The sequence below is a fragment of the Sprattus sprattus genome, assembly GCF_963457725.1.
Source record: "Sprattus sprattus genome assembly, chromosome: 5".
Classification (NCBI taxonomy): domain Eukaryota; kingdom Metazoa; phylum Chordata; class Actinopteri; order Clupeiformes; family Clupeidae; genus Sprattus; species Sprattus sprattus.
In genome coordinates, this window is record NC_137924.1 from 24,519,320 (window position 1) to 24,537,409 (window position 18,090).

Genomic DNA, 18,090 nt, shown 5'->3' on the forward strand with positions numbered 1-18,090 from the left:
ACGGAACAGTAGCTCAACATACCTCAGTGCCGTCCTCTTTTGAATGACATTACTTTCACATCACTTCCTGTTTTAGTCATTCTCTTTTAAATGCTTCTTACAACATTCTTGTTTTACAAATTTGACTTTTTATGGTAGAACATTCACTTTGACTGAAGCGCTCAGCATACACACATGTTGTGATGTAGTATATAATTTAAAGATGTATTTGATAATCCAGAACAGCCTCTGCTTTTAGTTGTGGGCAGGTCATTTGTGTTGATGAATGTGTGGATTCAGTATTTTAATGTGATATAATAAAATGTAAATATTACAGAGCTTAAAATCTCTGCAACAGTATGTGTTTATTGGCCACTCAAATTTGATCTTCATATATACTGTAAGTCACGGAAGAAAGGAGTACTGTAGATCTCTGGTGGGGATGCATAACAGAAAGAATTCAGACTGAGCGTGGCTCCTGGTTATAGACTTCAATTTATCATCTCATTGTGATGTCCATATGTTCATTAATTCACAGTTTCTACATGAGCGCTGAATAGTGATGTCTTTTTGTTGGACTACTTGGAAATTGCCTGGAGAGGGATTAATACACTTGGCCCATCAGGTTAATGACACTCGGCACAGACTTCATTAGTGTGTGAAACTTGAGTTTATTTTCAATCATCAAACTGGAATAATTTATTTATGACAGCGCACTTGGTTTTTCAATGATTTCATTGCTTATTTGAAATGAACCATTCAATTATTATTACTTCATTCATAGGCACAAACCAAATCAAGTAATAAATAGGCTTTGGTATTGATACATTATTAGCAAATCAATAAAATAGTAAGTGGGGAGTTTTGATTTTTTTTTTGTCTGAATATAACCATACCAACAATCGTACAGAATGCAAAAGTCCATTACAAAACAGTGCCATTGGATAAAGACATATCCCATTAGTTTAACACGAGGTTATTCTGAAAAAATGTAGTTGATTTCAGTCTCGGGGATTTGATGTGCCTGCTACCTGTGAACCTTAGGATAAAAAGTGGTTAAACTAGAGCATGGAATGGAATTCATAGGAATGTTTTTCTTGTTTTTCTTAATGCCAACCCATTTTAGGGAAATGTCCTCTTATTACTTAAATCAATTACCTGCTTGTAAAACCCTGTGCCGTGATGCTCTGGCACAGAACCCAAGTCTCTGGTCTGGGTTGTTGATGTCCCCCTGTTTGCCTGTGCTGCATCAGGTCTTCACTGCCAGTTGCAAAACGGAGGCAGCCACACCTTTTTCCATCAGCACAATGACGTCGTCACTCAGATGAAACCAGTAACAGGCCCCCCTCATCGAAGCTGACCCTGGAATTATGTCCATCACAACACTTAACAACAAACACTTAAGTCCAACCAACGCTGCTGCCACCTGCTGCTGCCAGACTGGACTCCTCTCTGAGAGCTACCCCATGTATCCATGCCACCTGTAAGGCACACACACACCCACACCCACGCTCGGATCTCATAGCTTGGGGCTCTTGTCCTTGGTTCTTCCCTTGCTGTCCCACTTGGGTATCCGTACCAGCAGGAGGCCCACGGCGGCCAGAGCCAGCACCACGCCCAGGCTGGGCGGCCCACAGGGGCTCATCTCCTGGGCCAGGCCCGAGAGAAGTGGCGCCAGCACGCGACCCACTGCCGTCACCGACTGGCCGGCGCCGATGAGCGTGCCGCTGGCCTGGGAACCGCCGCGCCGCAGCTCCAGGTCAGTGATGCACGTCCGGCCGATGGTGGTGGAGATGGCGAAGAAGGTGGAGGTGAGCAGCACCTGCCAGACGCTGGGCGCCGTGGCGTACAGGAAGATGAGCGTGCCGGTCAGCACGGTGGAGTGCAGCAGCAGCGCCGACATGTCCTGGCCGTAGAGCTGCGTGACGGGCCCCACCAGACAGCCGGCCAGGGCACCCAGCGTGCTGCTGTAGCTGATCAGGTAGCCCGTCACCTTGGGCTTGAGCTGGAAGCGCTCCTCCATGGCCAGGGAGAAGTTGCTGTAGTAGAGCATGATGGACACGGCCATCAGTAGGCGCACCAGGAACACGTCCCACATGTCCGACGAACCCACGTGGCGGATGCGCGCCACCATGGAGGAGAGCTGACGCCACGCCGGCTGAAGCAGGGACACCTCCCTCCAGAGCCACCTTCTGCCGTGGGCCGCCGGGGAGGAGACAGCAGAGGCGGGGTGGGAGTGGTGGTTGTGCGAGTGACAGAGGTGGTTGTTCCCGTCTGAACAGTTCTGCTGGCTGTTCTTCACCCCGTCGTAGGCCCGCCTGGAGTTGGGGCTGCTGTTGGCGTTAGAGTCTGTGCGGAGGATTGGCACCTCATTCCATGGTAACATCCAAACTAGGCCTAAAGAGAGAAACATATTCAATTCTAACATATTCACATACAATGTGATTCCTAAGTGATGGAGATAGTTACCAAACACTGTTTATTACTTTAGAATAGAATCAAGTGCAGGAACAGCAACAGGAACATGGCTTTTCCACTAGCTAGTAGATCCACTAGCTCAAGCAATGTCTGAATGTTTACAAGCAGTAGTGGCTGCAGCCTTGACGGTGCAGGCCTCTGCTCCTATTGTACTACACAGCCCACTTACACTGAAAGTTCCACATGCTTACATGTCACCAGCCAGACAATTATCTTGCATGACTGTTCTGCTAACGTAGCCTCATATCACTATTGAGCACTGCTTAACATTTAATCCAGCTACACTACACTAGGCAGAGGATGGTAATCCACATGATAGCAAAGAGATAAAACAGACAGCCAGAGCTGACCTATGAGATATGCCTTTTCCAAAAGCTGATTTAACTATTGTTTGTTGATGGTTCAAGCAAAAAAACCTTCAACGCACTCCACTACTTCCACACTATTCTGCACAAGCAGCGGAACTGATTGACCTGCGCGCACAGACAAAAAACCCGGTTTTATTGGGAAACCACAAAGCAGACAAGGCCACTAACCAGGCCGCGCTGCAACAACCATCTGACACATACACAACTGAAGAATTAGATCTCACAATACTAAAAGATATGCTGCAATATTGAGCCATGGTGAAAATATGCCTTAATAAGTGGGGATAGTAAGCATATATTTGTACTTCTTATTTATATTTTATGAGAGAGATTTGAATAATTCATTATTGATGATTGTATTGAGTCAAATCCAAACTATTAAAAGCAAATTGAGAATCCAAAAGTGAAATTAGTGAAAATAAGCATGCATGTTGTTATCACCGTTTTATGTATGGAAGAACCTACACTGCCTCAGCACTCAAACCACTTGCTGAAACAGCTAAAGAGATTGAATATACATTTGCAGAATATATGGCAAATATGTGAATAAGCAAAATGCTCTCAGAACTCTCTGCTTCACATGAACCTGTGAGGCTGAAACCAAGGCTGGGCCAGGAGATTGTGTCCTAATCAACAATCTCAAAAGAAAACAGTGCCACTCGCCCAAGTGGGACAGACCATACCAAGTGCAACTGTCAACATCTACCATAGCCAAGATAGCGGAGAGAGCCACCTGGATACATCTAACACATTGTAAACGAGTAAGCTTGCCTTAGGAAGAGACAGAGGATAGGAGCTGTCTTCCTCTACAGTGTTTCAAGGCCAGCCCACTGTGACAGAAGTCCAGCTACAAGCCAGAGCATACCATGGTCTGTATTCATCTGTTCTGTCATCATCCACTGTTGCTAGGCTGACAATTTCTGTCATTCATCACAGATCATCACTTTTCTGTTCTCTGGTTTCCATCCTCTCCCTCTCCCTCTCCCTCTCCCATCCCACTCACCGGAGTTGAGGAGGAAGATAGCAGCGCAGACGAAGGAGGAGGTGTAGAAGCCGCCCTCGCGTTCGGTAAGGTAGCCCCCCACCATGGGCCCCAGGATGAAGCCCACACTGGAGGCCGCGTTAAAGTGACCCATGACCAGTGGCCGGTCCGTCTCAGACACCAGGTCCGACAGCAGCGCCCGGCAGATGGACAGTGAGTGTTTGAAGAGCCCTGGGAGAGTGAGACACACACATACACAAACACACCCACACACACACACACACACCAAGAAACATTACTAGCATCAAATAACGGTAATAAAATATGTTGCATAGAAATTAATATGTTTAATCTAAAATAAGATCTACAAGGGATGACCTTGCATGTCATTTGTACCAGGACATATTTAAATTCATAACTCCTTTTCCCATAGTCATCCATACCAAAAAAATACATCATGAAAGCACTCTGCATGAGAATATACGAGTGCACTAAATCCACAGTCATGACAGTAATGCTTATACCCATAGACAGACTGCTGAGGCCTGTGTTTCACCTACCCACAGGGATGCGCGCCAGCACGAAGAGGGCGATGCTGCTGGACAGGCCCAGCAGGGCGTAGCCCAGGGCACTCAGCAGCAGGCAGGTGAGGAGAGAGTTGCGCCGGCCCACCACATCACTCCAGCTGCCCTGCCAACCACAGCACAACAGCACAGCATTAAACAGGTGGAGCTGTAGGCACAGCATTAAACAGGTGGAGCTGTAGGAGATCTTTATTATACATTAACCCACTAAGCCTTGATTTCCTTGGTATTGTACACTAAATGTATCCACTTATTCTGCCCTACCCTACAGTCAGATGATCTGTAATGCATCTTAATGCAGTAGCGTAGGCTTCTTTTTACAAACAGTCTCTGCTGCTGTAGGCACTATTTAAGTGAATGTTCCATAAAAACACATGATGTGAGGCTTTATCCTTATTGCCGTGGTGGACAGAAAAAGCATGGTTAATTTGAAAGAGCAGACTAGCAACAGACCAAGAGCATAATTGCTTAATAGCTGAAAATTCGGGGCTTTTAGAAACTGATGAATGTAAATAGAATGTTTAAGCAATATAGCACGAGTGGGAGTGGGGTAGGTAAGGGATAATCCCACGGGTGGTGTTCGGCCGTAGCCACCGAGGACGCAGGCCGAGTGGCGTAGAACCCAATTGTTTTATAATTCTTGTTGAGACCTGACCCTGTCTTGACAACTCCCGTAATGACACAGTCCAGTCAAAATGAACTGAGTGAATTTTCACTGAAGGTGACTTAAACTAGAGTTGGCCTTAAACCACCTTAGGCTGATTGGGTATCCTTCGTGAAGAGGCACATCACTTATCCATCAGATTTTCAGGCACGAGATGAGGAATTCCACAGTTTTTTCTTGGCAGGAGGGCCTGTGCTTTGCCACTCGTTATGTGGAGGTATGAATGGCACACACACACACACACACACACACACACACACACACACACACACACACACACACACACACACACACACACACACACACACACACACACACAGACACACACGTGCACGTGCACGCGCACGCGCACACGCACACGCACACGCACACGCACACGCACACGCACACGCACACGCACACTATCTCTCTTTGTGTGTGTGTGTGTCTCTTCCTCTCTCTTTCTCCCTCTCTTTATCATACACACACGTACACACACGACATTATGGCATAATGAAATCAGGACCAATTGAATTTGCTATGTTCTGCCTGCCCGCAGGGAAATCATAGAGACCTGGCTGTTCGGTCTTTGCGCTCGGCAACAGCGGAGGACAAACGAGTCCTTTTCCTTTTAATTTGCCTTGTGACCCCGACGTTCTAAACCAATTTTGGGGTGGGTCGGTGGGGGAGGCTCTCTCCACTGTGTGAGCCAGTCCTCTGAGAGGAAGCTAGCCTGACTTACACTGAAGCTGTTCTTTTATTGTGGAGAAATGTTATCTGCAGTCCGAACCTCACCTCACAAAATTGATTGAGGCCCACGATCAGAGCCAGACTTGTTTACATCACCGTCAAGACTTTGGAGCTTGGTACAAAACACAGCGTCTTAAGGGGCCTTCAGGTCAACTGTATCCCGACATGTTTGTGCATGGGTGTGTGCCTCGTCTCTAAGAGCTGAGGACATAAACCCTATCCAGGTTTCCAGACAAACTACACCTAGCATATATTCACAGCCCAAAAGCCTCTGTGGTAATCTAATCATAATGTCATCCACACATGCATGTCCATTTCAATATGCATTGAAAAACACTTACCACGACTGTGCTGGAGAACAGTTGTAAGATTCCATAAGTGGACCCTGTGGTGGTGGTGGTGGAGAGGGGGGGGGGCACGTGGAGAGGGAGGGGTAATGTGGTTATATAAGAAACTGTACACTGCGCTCAGACATCACTCGAAATATTAAATATGATTAGCAACGCGCGATACACCCAGGCACAATTCACGGAAAACCTTGTGACGACAGTGAAAGAGGAAAGCTTAATTAAATCAAAAGATTTATCTGATCTTATAGACACAGAGGGATATTTAATTCTGAACAAGGTGCTGTCAATTTACAAATACGCCTTTGATGGACTTTGTGGGTGAAAGTGTTTGATGTTGATCAGCCAGTGCTAGCTTAGAGGATATTAAACAGTTCTATCTAAAAGTAAAGGCTCTTAATATTTAGAGGTAAAACATTTTCTTGTTTCTGTAATATCCATAGACAGGTTGATGACACATACCTACGATGCCGGCGACAGTGTGACTGGCTCCGAGAGACTTCACGTGATGACTCAGAAGAGGGATGATCATGCTGACACCAAATAGGTCCTGTGGAGACAACCAATCAGGTGGATAGAAACATACTTAGGACAGTGATTTTGAGATGAGACAAGATTAAGGTTTGGCTTTGATAGCTTCAAAGTTGGCAAATAAAAAAAAATAAAAACATTTACACTGAAGGTGTGTTTCCATACAATACATACAGTATTTCCATGAATTAAAAAAATAATGACACTTAAAATTGTACTATTTTCAAATGGAATGTCAGTCATCGTCATTACCACCACAAAAAAAAAAACTATGCCATGAGTACTGTTGGCATGTGATAGTAAGGAAACAAATTGCAAATGGGCAACAGAAACTCATTGTACAGTAGGAGACATCAACATGGACTGTGGACCAATGAATGAGGAGTTGTGTGCTCCATAATGAGTTGAGCAGAAAAGGCCCCTTTCTCTTACTATGCCAAGTCAGAATTGAATTTCAAATTACATAGATAAACCAGTGCAAAAAATATCACGCTCACAGCACATTCACCCTGTTCAGTATGCAACAAGCTGTCACTGCCACAACAAAGAGAGTGACAAAACAAATGAGACAAATGGGTAAGAGAAAGAGAGGGAGTAGTGGTTTGGGCTGAATGTCATAACTGGTTGTCCTACTCTGCTATCAAAAGGACGACAGGTAAGGGACGATGGTGACGTGTGCAGTGGGAGGGTGTTCAGCATCTCAGATTAGCCCTCAGATAAACCCTGTTTATCAACATTTTCAGACCATCTCTGCAGTCTGCCTGCCCAGCCAGCGACTTGATTGAAGTCACACGTAGCTTTACCCGTGTCACGGCACTTTCTATTAAACTAACAGTTTAATTCTGGGCATAACTACTCCTGAATTCGCACAGGGAACAAACACATCGGGTAGATGTGGGTGTGTGTCAGTGTTGGTGAGAATCAAATCTTTCAAATGGGGTTTGTCCTCACAAATGCTGCGAAGACAAATAGAAAAGGTGTTGAAAATCTGCTACGGCAAGATTTCTACTGTGTTATACAGCAAATAATAACAGCAAAACACACTTTAATAGGCTTTGAAAAAGGCCTGCACAGCAAACCATTCTGTAACCAATCCATCATATTCATCACATGCAATGTATTCCCCCCTTGAGAATATTTTTTTGTCAGACAGCACAGTTGACTTCACTAAGACTGTATTACACATTAATATGCAGTTTTGCGAGAGGTTAAGAGGCACAACCCATACACTTTCTAGGTTAAATTTATGAGGACGACTCTGCAATGGAACACACATTGTATTTCAATGAATTTACGCGAGGGAGTCATAAAGGGTCACTAACAGCTGACACATTGATTTGTCCAAGGTTCATCATGACTCAAACTGCGTACAAACTGCGCTTTTATAATGGTGGGATACTACATTAAATCGGGGAGGTGAAATCCCCTAAAGTTACTGCGCAAAACCTGTAATCTCCATCACCTGCCCCAAAACAGCATACAGAACTTGAGAGCATGACATGAATGGATTAAATGACAAACAACACGCTCGCAAATGACAGGACGTAGTTTCACTCACCATGAATCCAACCACATAAATGCATTGTATAATCCGTGAAGGTCTCCTTGGTTTCTGAAAAATGCTACATTTTGAGTTATTCATTCTCCCGCACTGACAGTACAATATGTAGTCAATGCGGAAGCGCACACTGCAACACTGTAGCAGCTCTAGTCCACCGTCAGTTCTGGCTTCGTGCAAACTTGTACTGTCTGAGGGGGCGCTAGTAAATGTGTTTGTAATTGATGTATCACATTTAAAGTCTTTTGACTTATATCCCCGAATTTCCACATGGAAATTACATTTATAGATTTGCCGTCTTTATTTGTGAACTCTGATATAAGGCGTTTTTTGGGTTAACCCACTCTTGCAGAATATTCATACCTTTTTAAAAAACGACCATGTGGTATCGTCCACTTTGTGCGTCACAGCAGAGAAACGGACAACTAGCGCCAAATTTGAAGTTGATTCTCCTCCTGATTGAGTAAATTGTAATAGGGTGTTTTTGATGAGACAGGAATTTGTTTGCCCAGAAGTTAAAATGATCTATTAGCGTCTTTTTTTATTTGGTAACTCACTTCTGGCGACAGTTATGTCATTCTTTCTTGTGTTCAACATCCTTGCTGGAACTTTGTTTACTGATACCCTGTAGCAATGGCTTATGGGTAAAGGGTGTGAGGTCTCAAGCTACAGTGGTCTGTCAGCACAACACAGCTGATATACCAATATTCCCAAGAGGATTTATCTGAGATCATGCAGCGGCACAGATTGAGCCCTCATACTGTGTCCCTTATAAAGTAGCCGTCATGTGTGTCTCCTTGTACTCTTTCCCTTTAGCTTTCACTTTCCTTTGTGGTATCTGTGTGGTACTAGGTATTGCTTACTCTTTCTGTGTGTGTGTGTGTGTGTGTGCGTGTGCTTGTGCGTGTGTGTTTTATGTATAACGTGGCTTAGACATTTACCTGGTTATGAAAAAATAGTAATAGATCATCCCACCTGTCTGAATGAAATCACAACCTCAGTCACTTGTCGAGTGGCCCCAGTAAGTCTCACCCCACCTGAGACTTTCATCTCCACTCCATGATGGGGATGTATCACCAGCCTGCCCGGTGGGTGTCTCATGCCTCTGACTGTGCACGCTGACAGCATGCAATTAGTGAAGCAGGGCATGATCTTTGTGTTGTTAGGGAGAGGGGACAATGAGTAATGGAAAAGTCACACAGATCAAAAGTGACCTCGGGGGAAATGGCAACAAACGCACTGCCACCACCCAGCTGTGACCAGTGGTATTTGATGATCACTTCAAAAAGGTTTTAGTGTGAAACTGCATAAATCCACTTCAGTCAGGTGCTCAGGCTCTATCACAAGGATGCCAAAGATCACAGCGATGTTCTTGTATTAAAGTCGAAAGGTTGATAATATTTTATCCTGACTCCCAATCGAATAACACCCCTCCCTCTGTGCTCCTGAAGAAGCATGTTGATTGGCTGGAATACTTTATGGCTTTGTCCGACCCACTATGTTTGTTTCCCATTTACAGTGCCAGGACTGGATATAAACACCAGAGTGTTTTTGAGAGCACACAATAAACACACAGTTTCAGGACTGCGATGAGAAATTAGCTGAATTTGACAAAAAGTGTACTGGACTAAAATCGCTGACCATCCCTTTAAGTCCAATTTCTTCTCCTGGAAATAAACTATGACTGTTAATGTTGTTAATGTCCTTAAGTGAGTAGGGAGAGGAAACACAAACACTCTGTGGAGCGAGGTTGAGCATCTGTTTTGTTTTCCTGTGGGGCCGCTGACTCCATTCGCAGCAATGTGCTAATAAGGTGCTGCTTTTCCATCGTTACTGCTAAATGCCCCGCGGGGCAGATAATGAGGCTCTGCATCCGTGCCTTGGTAGACTCAGGTCAGGTCAAAATCAACAGTTAGGAAGCATTTAGGACTCTGGGACAGAGGACTCGATCACTTGTTTCTGTGCTAACCCCCAGATCAGATTTTTCAATCTTTCGAGGGATAACATTTTGCATAGGAGTTAGTGGGGTTTAGTGAACACATGTTACACCCTGTCTGTACAGAATCCATTCAGCCTTAACACTAAATATTTCCTCAGCTTGTCACAAACGCTGATGACAGCTGAAAAGCCACCACAGTGGCATGTAAGGACAGATCATGTTTTGGGAACCCGCCGCCCCCCACACACATACATACACCGGACATTTTTCTCAGTAGGAACTGGGGAGAAGGTTATTGGGGTGGGATTAGACAGCGTCTGAGTGTGACTACCATGAAAACGTGCGTGGTGGTGGTGGTGGAGGTCGGTGGTCTCCAGTTGGTAGGGAGATATTTCAGTGCCGGCCCCCTCCTACAACCCCTCTGCCTTCCCTTCTTCCCAGTAGCCACACCTCTAGGCAGCAGCAGTCACCTTCAATCACCAGTCCAAAATAGCCAAGGGGGCAGAACTAGTCCCTCTACTGCACGCTCGTCCAGCGCACCCTCACCCTGTCACTGGACCCTCAGATAGACAGCAGAGCTGAAGAGGAGCCACAAGAGGGAGGGAAGGGAAATCAAAGGACAACAACTAAGCTGATACACGAGACACTTGGCCAAAAGTCGTGCAGAAGAGAGGCAAGAGAGTCACAAGGGGAGAGTTGATGAGAAGAGGGGGGGGCCGGTTGATGATTGAAGTCAATCAGTCTCTCACACACAGCGACACACACAGACCAAAGAGAAAATAAGAGAGGGATTCAAGACTCTTCGCCATGAAGTTGAGTGTGGCATTGTTCTTCGCCGGCCTTTTCGGCGCTCTGGCCACTCTGGCCATCTTGCTGTCTTTTGGCACAGATTACTGGCTTGTAGCCTATGAAACGTGCCCGGATCCGGAGAATACGGGAACACCGTTGGAGGTGAGTGCTGTTGATGTTGCTTTACCAGGCTTGTGGGTTTCCAGAAGGCTTTGTTCTCAGTCGCTTACACTTTTGGTGGGGTATGCAGCCACGGCAAGTAAGACTTTAGCTGTCAGAAGTGAGATCTCCCAAACAAGTTATCTGCTGGACTTGAGGCTGCACAGTTCTGGAAGGTGCTCAGCTACACAGATAAGCGATATCAGACACCCGTTTTGACAGCAGCTTTTTCATGCCATAATTAAGACGCTTCAGATGGCTGGGATGTCACTTTTTACAGTCCTGGTGCAGCAGGATAGAATATCACCTACTGGTAGGAGATTTTTTCTGTAAATGGCATGCAATGAAACAAGAATCTCAAGGTATGCCTGAGCATTAAAGCTATTTGGAATTTGGAAAGTGACAGAGACAGCGGTACATGTTGCAATGAGGAAAGAGACACATTTCGAAAACAACAAAGACAACAATGGAACTACAGCGCTGTTTGTGAACAGATGGAGGCAAATTAAGTTTTTGTTTTATCTGCAGACACAGGATAAAAATGAAAAAGGGCAGAAAACCAGGACTTTAAGAAGGTGAAACTATGAACAGCTGTGCCTTGTGAACACGTTGCTTGGTGCTGTTCTGACAAAGAGCACTGAGAGTTAGTGGATGTTCTTAGTGGCGGCTCAGTGGGATAGCCTGACACCCTGGTCTCCAGGGTCACTGTGATTCAGGGTCAAAGTTCATCTGAAGAGGCTGTTGTGGTGATGGGAGGGCTCAGCAGGAATGTTGCCTTTCTTAGATCCCACAGCGAGTTGAGCCATGGTATCTTTGACACAATCATATTGTTTTGCAATTGTAGTTTGAAAAAGTCTTTTAATCGTTTATTGCATCCATATTAGCTCTTGCTCTGGACAACAATACTAGAGGGTGACTTCGAGCTGTTGAGATCTAGCATGTGTATAATTAGCATCCCACCAACTCAGGCCCAGCACACCTCCCATGTCTGTTAACATCTCCTCTTCTGACTGCCATAGCGGGGGGACATGGTGGTGAACCAGGATGCTGCAGACCCCACAGTCTTTTACCACGAGGGCTTCTTCTGGCTCTGTTCCTTCACCGGAAGGCTTGAAGCTTCGGATGGAGAAAACCTACTGAAGTTCTGGTTCAGTAAGTAAAATTCCCCCTCATTCGACAGTAGCCAAATGAGCAATGGCCAGTGAAGCAGGCATATTAGTTTGAGGACTTTGCATTTTCTCAGTCAGTAATTCTAATGGAACATATGCTGGGTCAGAATAAAATAGTTTGGGTTGAAGATGCCCTGTTGTGGAATCACACAGGGCTAGCTATCATTAATGCTGCATGCTGGTGCCACATAGCTGTATTGTCACATGACAATGGCACAAATCAGGGTGTCTCTGAGAGCCTCTGGGATATCTTGAGGCTGACCAACCCCAGCAGCCTTGAAGGGCTGTCATGTGATGAGGTCATTGCCTTGGTCATTCTCACTTGGTGAATCTCTCTGGCATCCGTCCCAACAAACAGGATGAGCAGACCCCTCAGCAGGAGTGTGTGTGTGTGTGTGTGTGTGTGTGTGTGTGTGTGTGTGTGTGTGTGTGTGTGGGGGGGGGGGGGGGGGGGGGGGGGATGGGGGTTTGATGTTTTTTCCTCCTCAGCCACTCTTTTCAAATCTTACATAGATATACATTTAGCAAGGCTCAGACTTTTGACTAATCAAGACTAATGAATGAATGGTGACATCACTAGTACTTTCATTTGGACCGGAATGTGGAGTAACTGTTGACTCTCTCTCCTCAGCCAATCAGCCACACAGTAAAGAGTGCAAGCATGCTTACCTGTTCCCCTACCCAGTCTCCGAGGCCTCACACAACGCCACCACCGTTGACTCCGCCATCAGTAAGTAACAGGCGCATAGACTGCCTGCTGTGACTGTCTGCTTATTTCATTGTGGGTGGAATTTATACTGATTCGTCAACCGCTAGATAAAATGAAATCAGTGACCGGCTGGAGTACCTTTTGAAGAGCCTCAAAGGAAAACTATTCCAGATAGAGGTCAACCTTTTCAAACCTTGTGCGAATATTCTCTACACAATTTTTTCTGTGGAACAGAAATGTTAAACCTTATCTACTGGGTTACTAACTCCAAAGGGTTATTCATTAGCCAACTAATATTAGATCATAAATTGGACAAATGGCTACCTGTCTTTCTATTCTCTTACTATCACTATTGTGTTGTCTTGGGAGTCACTGAGTGTGGCCATATTACTGTGTTGTCTTGGGAGGATCTGAGTGTGACCATATCACTGTGTTGTCTTGGGATCCAATGAGTGTGTTTTTTTCTTCTTTTCTATTTTTTTTTCCTTCTATTTCTTATGTAAAGTAGCTTGCTCGTAGCCTGACTTTTCTCTCCCTTGTACGTTGCTTTGGACAAAAGTGTCTGCTAAATGACTAAATGTAAATTAGTGTCAATGAGTGTGGCCATATCACTGTGTTGTCATGGGGATGAACTGAGTGTGGCCATATCACTGTAGTCTACAGGGGCTTCTGGAGTGTCTTCATGCTGGTGGGTGTGGCGGCGGCTGTGTTGGCTGGATTCCTCCTCATCTGTGCGGCCCCATTTTCCAGTCACTGCCTCTACAAGGCAGGAGGTGGGCTCTATCTGATATCAGGTAGGTGTTTATTTCCATGTTGTTTTATGTGCATGTACGTATGTTTTCAGTTATATCTGGGCTGGATCTTATATCTGGACTGAATTTCATTGTAGTTTAAAAAAAAGTCCTGGACTTGATTTAACATTTAATTTAACATCACACAGAATCATATCCAAACTCTTTTTTTTAATAAACATTTTACCCTAATAACATCAAACATGTCCCTTCAACGATACTGTCAAAGAAAATGTTGCTCTGTGCACCCTAAATTGGCTTGTTTGGTTGAGTGACATTGTCCCCACGGACCATCCTCCAATTAAGCATAGCGTAAGGAGGGTCTTAATGTGTTGATGTTTTGCTCCTCACTGAGTATCACTCTGCACTAGTTTTCTGATGTATTAAAAGTCTACTTATTTCCACATTGGTATTTGATAGTGTGCAAGTTGTTCTTGGATTGACTGAGGCTCATATCCAAGTCTTAACATATGCCTTGCAACATCGTGTTTTATGGACCTCAGCTTTCAGTTTAGGGGTGGAAATGTAACATTAACAAATGTCTAACCTGTATGTAGCAGTCATATTCAGTAGTTGTTATCTGACAACCTGGGAACAAATGAAAGGATATGAGAACATGGTAACTAGCTTGTGGTTGACGGTAACAATATTGAATACTCTCAGATGGCCCTAAAATTAGAGCCCACTGTATCTTATGTCATTGCACTCTATATATAACCAAACAGAACAGACACACTGCCAGCTCTGCCCTTCTCCGGCTATTCTTGATCTAACTGGCATTGTGTATAAATTGGCGCTACGTGTGTCACAGTTGTCCAGACACATTCTGTTCTTTCAGGTTAGTTTAAAAAATCAGTCTGATTGGGCAGTTGTGTACAATCCCCTCTGCTTCCCGTGACCAGGAGCACAAAAGCACAGGTTATCACATAGGCACTGCCATCCCATTACTTACTGATGCTTTGCTCAGGAAGCCTGTGGACACAACCCTTAGGGCCGTCCACACTGCCATTGATAACGAAAACTATAACAACAACTGTTACTATAACGATAAGAGCGTCCACACCAGTCAATGATAAGGAGAGCCTCTCAAAAATATCATTCATGTTTTAAAGGACTGCTTTTAAAAATTCACTATTGCTCTGAAATTGACACCCATTGATATTATACTTTATGTCATTATTATGGACAATGCTTTTGTTATGACCTAAAGTGATATTTCAAACTGTTGTTTTTACTGTTACTGTTATATAAATATCGTTGGCAATGTGACAGACCTTTGTCAGAGCTACACATTATTCTCTTCTGTCACTCTCCTCATCCCCCCCCCCCCCCCCCCCCCTTTCCTATCGTCCTCCACAGCTCTATTTCTGCTGGCTGTTACTATTATGTTTGTGATTTGGAAAGAGGCCCTGGATTTGGTGCCGATGTACATGGAGTACCAGATAACCAAGTGTCCGCTCTTCGAGATGTCCATGGACTACGGCTTCTCCTTCATGCTGGCCCCCGTGGGAGTGTTCTTCTGCCTGCTGGCCGGTCTGCTCTTCCTCCTCATTGGACGCTCTGTGCAGATGCAGTGCCGATAAATGCCCCGCCTGGCCGTGGTATGTGGAAATGACACGACTGGTGCTTCACCGATTCCTGTGCTGGTGGGTGGCCCTGCGATTTACGACCTCAGACGACCCGATTTGACCCCAGTGATGCTGTTATGCTTGCCAGAGCATTTTCTTTACTCATCAACAGTTTTAGCTGCCCTGCACCTTTGTGAAGGGCTAATACAATATCACTCCTGTACTTGAACCACCCTTACTGGCAACCTGATAAGGATGGGGATGTTTACTGGATGAATTCACAAGCACTGTTGTTACCACAGGGGAGGATGAGCATCAGTATGAGTGTGAGGCTTGTGCCTATTTTAAGTCTATGGTTGGTTTGAATGGGCTAGCATGGTTTGGGATCACATGATATGTCTCTGGGCTGAATGCAGAGAAGTCAGCCAAGCAGTGTGTCTGTCACAACACAGTTGATAGCTGACGGCATTCTATTTCCCACTTTCAGACCATTTTAGAGCTTTGCCATTGTTATCACACAGTATCATTGCATTTTGTGCATAAATTAATAGAGCATGTATGTCACTGTTAACATTCATTTTTGTCCTCAAAGGCCTTTTCAGTACACAAAACATTTTATATGTTTGTATTTTAAGATATTTATGACTTCTGGTGATTAAAATATTACACACACAAACAGCATTTGATGTCTTTACATTTACAGTCGACATCCAGGACTAAAGAACTCTTTAACAAATCTGGCTTGGTAGCGATAAAAAATTATTTGCTCTGTGAATAGATATTTTATATTATTATTTATATCTTAACCATATTCAAATGCTATTTAGACAATGAAAACAGAAATATAGATGCAAGCATTAAGGCTTATTTACAGTGTTGTTGTGAATACATCCTTAAACTAGCCATGAGGTAACTATTACAGAAATTTAGCGTTGCTACTTTTAGCTCCTCCACCACAGAACTCAAGCATGACAGCTGAGAGACAAGTCACTGGCAGGTGCTCTGAGTAAATCAGAGTGGGAACACTGTGTGTTGGCAAGACAACACACACACACACACACACACACACACACACACCCACACACACACACACACACACACACACACACACACACACACACACACACACACACACACACACGCATGTACACACATACACGCAGAAGGGGCTGGGGGATGTACCATTTAAGATGGCAAAGGCCTTTAGTCATTTGATTACTGTGTGTAATGTTTCCAGGTTTCATCTGTATTTGAACCTTTCATATCGGACTAGATTACGAGTCTGGGTGTTTATATTCGGTGAAGTATGGTGATGTATCTAGATGGCATTCCTGCTTTGTCACATTACCCCATGCTGTTTAGTTTACTGAATAAATATCTTCGTATCCAGTTACGAAAAAAGCATCAAGCCAACAGGGCTCTACTTACTGAGAGTAGATAGACTTCATATGAACTACAGTTCCCATATACACACCCACATTGTATATCAAAATGCAAGGGACAGGAGGGAGAGTTTCCCATGACTTATTGTCTTCCACTGAAGTCCTACCAACCAACCACTTGAGGTCAGTGTTGCATTCAAAACCCTTTTGAAAGATGACACTTTCCTGTAAAAACCTGTACATTGAATTGAATTCCATACATTCAGTATTTTCTCCCCCAATTATATAGTATTAATGTAGCAGACAAACACACATTAACACACACACACACACACATAACACACATACATATATACATGCACATGCATAAACTCTACATGTACAATTAACCAGTCTTTCTTACTCATAATGCCATATGAAATTCATTTAAACAGGATTCCAAAGATGTTTTTAAAAAACACTTACGTATTTAACATACATGATGTTGTGCTGCTTGACACCCAATTTTCTGATTAACACAGGGGATTCTGGCATCACATCACTGTGAGGTTAAATCACACGAGGTACAATTCAAAAACTGTGTGTAATGTGTGTTTCATGTGCGTGTGTGACATCTGTGTGTATATATGTGAGTCTGTTTGTGTATGTCCATGGTTGTGTATGTGTCTCTGTGTGTTTTTTGCATCAATATAACACTGCATTTGATAAAGGAATTCACACCTTTTTTTAAAGTGTGAAGGAGAGATGTGTGACAGTGATTTTACCCTGGGGATGAAACCAAACATTTTATATAAGCTGGAAGGAAGCAGTTTCAGACATATACAGTATTCCAGGAATAAACAAAGGCAGAGGAATATACATTATTAGGTGTCTTTCATCCATAGCAGATACATAACATCAGAGAAGTGTACTTAGTGTCAGCTTCATCTCATAAGAGGACGTATGTATTTAGTGGGTAGATTTAAAAACTGACACCTTGAAGGAATGATGAGGTTTGTGTGTGTGTGAATGTAAATAAAGACAGGGATATTCTGTTTGACTTCCCATAATGCAGCGGGGTGGATTTGACAAGGTTTTCCACTTGTATTTAATAGAACTACAGAGGATGCCATATATGTACACTTCAGAAGTACTGCAAAGTATCTTTGCAGTGTATTTTTAAACAACGCATATTTGGAAGTAATTCTGCATGGTCATATTTAAAGGTGGGTAGATACTCAGTCTCTCTCAAGACTAAAATGCAGGAATCCATCCTTTCATGGTCATATGGCTTCCACTGGCAGTTGGACAGAAAAAATTAAATACAGTTATGGGATCCAGCGATTTAAAATCATTCCAGTTTTGTACATGCAGTAACCACATGG

At 44.0% G+C, this 18,090-nt stretch overlaps 2 protein-coding genes across 2 annotated transcripts; one reads left to right on the plus strand and one right to left on the minus strand.

The window, feature by feature from the left end:
* Positions 1-1,393: 1,393 nt before the first annotated feature.
* mfsd9 (major facilitator superfamily domain containing 9) lies at positions 1,394-8,340 on the minus strand. The gene is made up of 6 exons (XM_080838216.1): positions 8,221-8,340; positions 6,594-6,681; positions 6,126-6,169; positions 4,368-4,497; positions 3,829-4,038; positions 1,394-2,376 (listed from the first exon to the last, which is right to left on the minus strand). The coding sequence occupies exons 1-6, from the start codon at positions 8,302-8,304 to the stop codon at positions 1,499-1,501; spliced, it is 1,434 nt and encodes a 477-aa protein (XP_080694342.1). The 5' UTR covers positions 8,305-8,340; the 3' UTR covers positions 1,394-1,498.
* Positions 8,341-10,704: 2,364 nt separating this feature from the next.
* On the plus strand, positions 10,705-16,014 carry tmem182a (transmembrane protein 182a). Its single transcript, XM_080838299.1, has 5 exons — positions 10,705-11,110; positions 12,127-12,259; positions 12,908-13,006; positions 13,642-13,779; positions 15,136-16,014. Exons 1-5 carry the CDS (start codon positions 10,967-10,969, stop codon positions 15,357-15,359), a joined length of 738 nt encoding a protein of 245 aa, XP_080694425.1. The 5' UTR covers positions 10,705-10,966; the 3' UTR covers positions 15,360-16,014.
* The last annotated feature ends 2,076 nt before the right edge of the window (positions 16,015-18,090 follow it).

Excerpts from the sequence above, each read along its gene's own strand:
- mfsd9 (XM_080838216.1), bottom strand. The coding sequence starts at position 8,304 with ATGAATAACTCAAAATGTAGCATTTTTCAGAAACCAAGGAGACCTTCA. Across the intron at positions 6,682-8,220 it reads TTTATGTGGTTGGATTCATG|GACCTATTTGGTGTCAGCAT; the intron begins GTGAGTGAAACT and ends TTGTCTCCACAG. Across the intron at positions 2,377-3,828 it reads TATCTTCCTCCTCAACTCCG|GCCTAGTTTGGATGTTACCA; the intron begins GTGAGTGGGATG and ends TTCTCTCTTTAG.
- tmem182a (XM_080838299.1), top strand. The coding sequence starts at position 10,967 with ATGAAGTTGAGTGTGGCATTGTTCTTCGCCGGCCTTTTCGGCGCTCTG. Across the intron at positions 12,260-12,907 it reads CCTACTGAAGTTCTGGTTCA|CCAATCAGCCACACAGTAAA; the intron begins GTAAGTAAAATT and ends CTCTCTCCTCAG. Across the intron at positions 13,007-13,641 it reads CACCGTTGACTCCGCCATCA|TCTACAGGGGCTTCTGGAGT; the intron begins GTAAGTAACAGG and ends ATATCACTGTAG.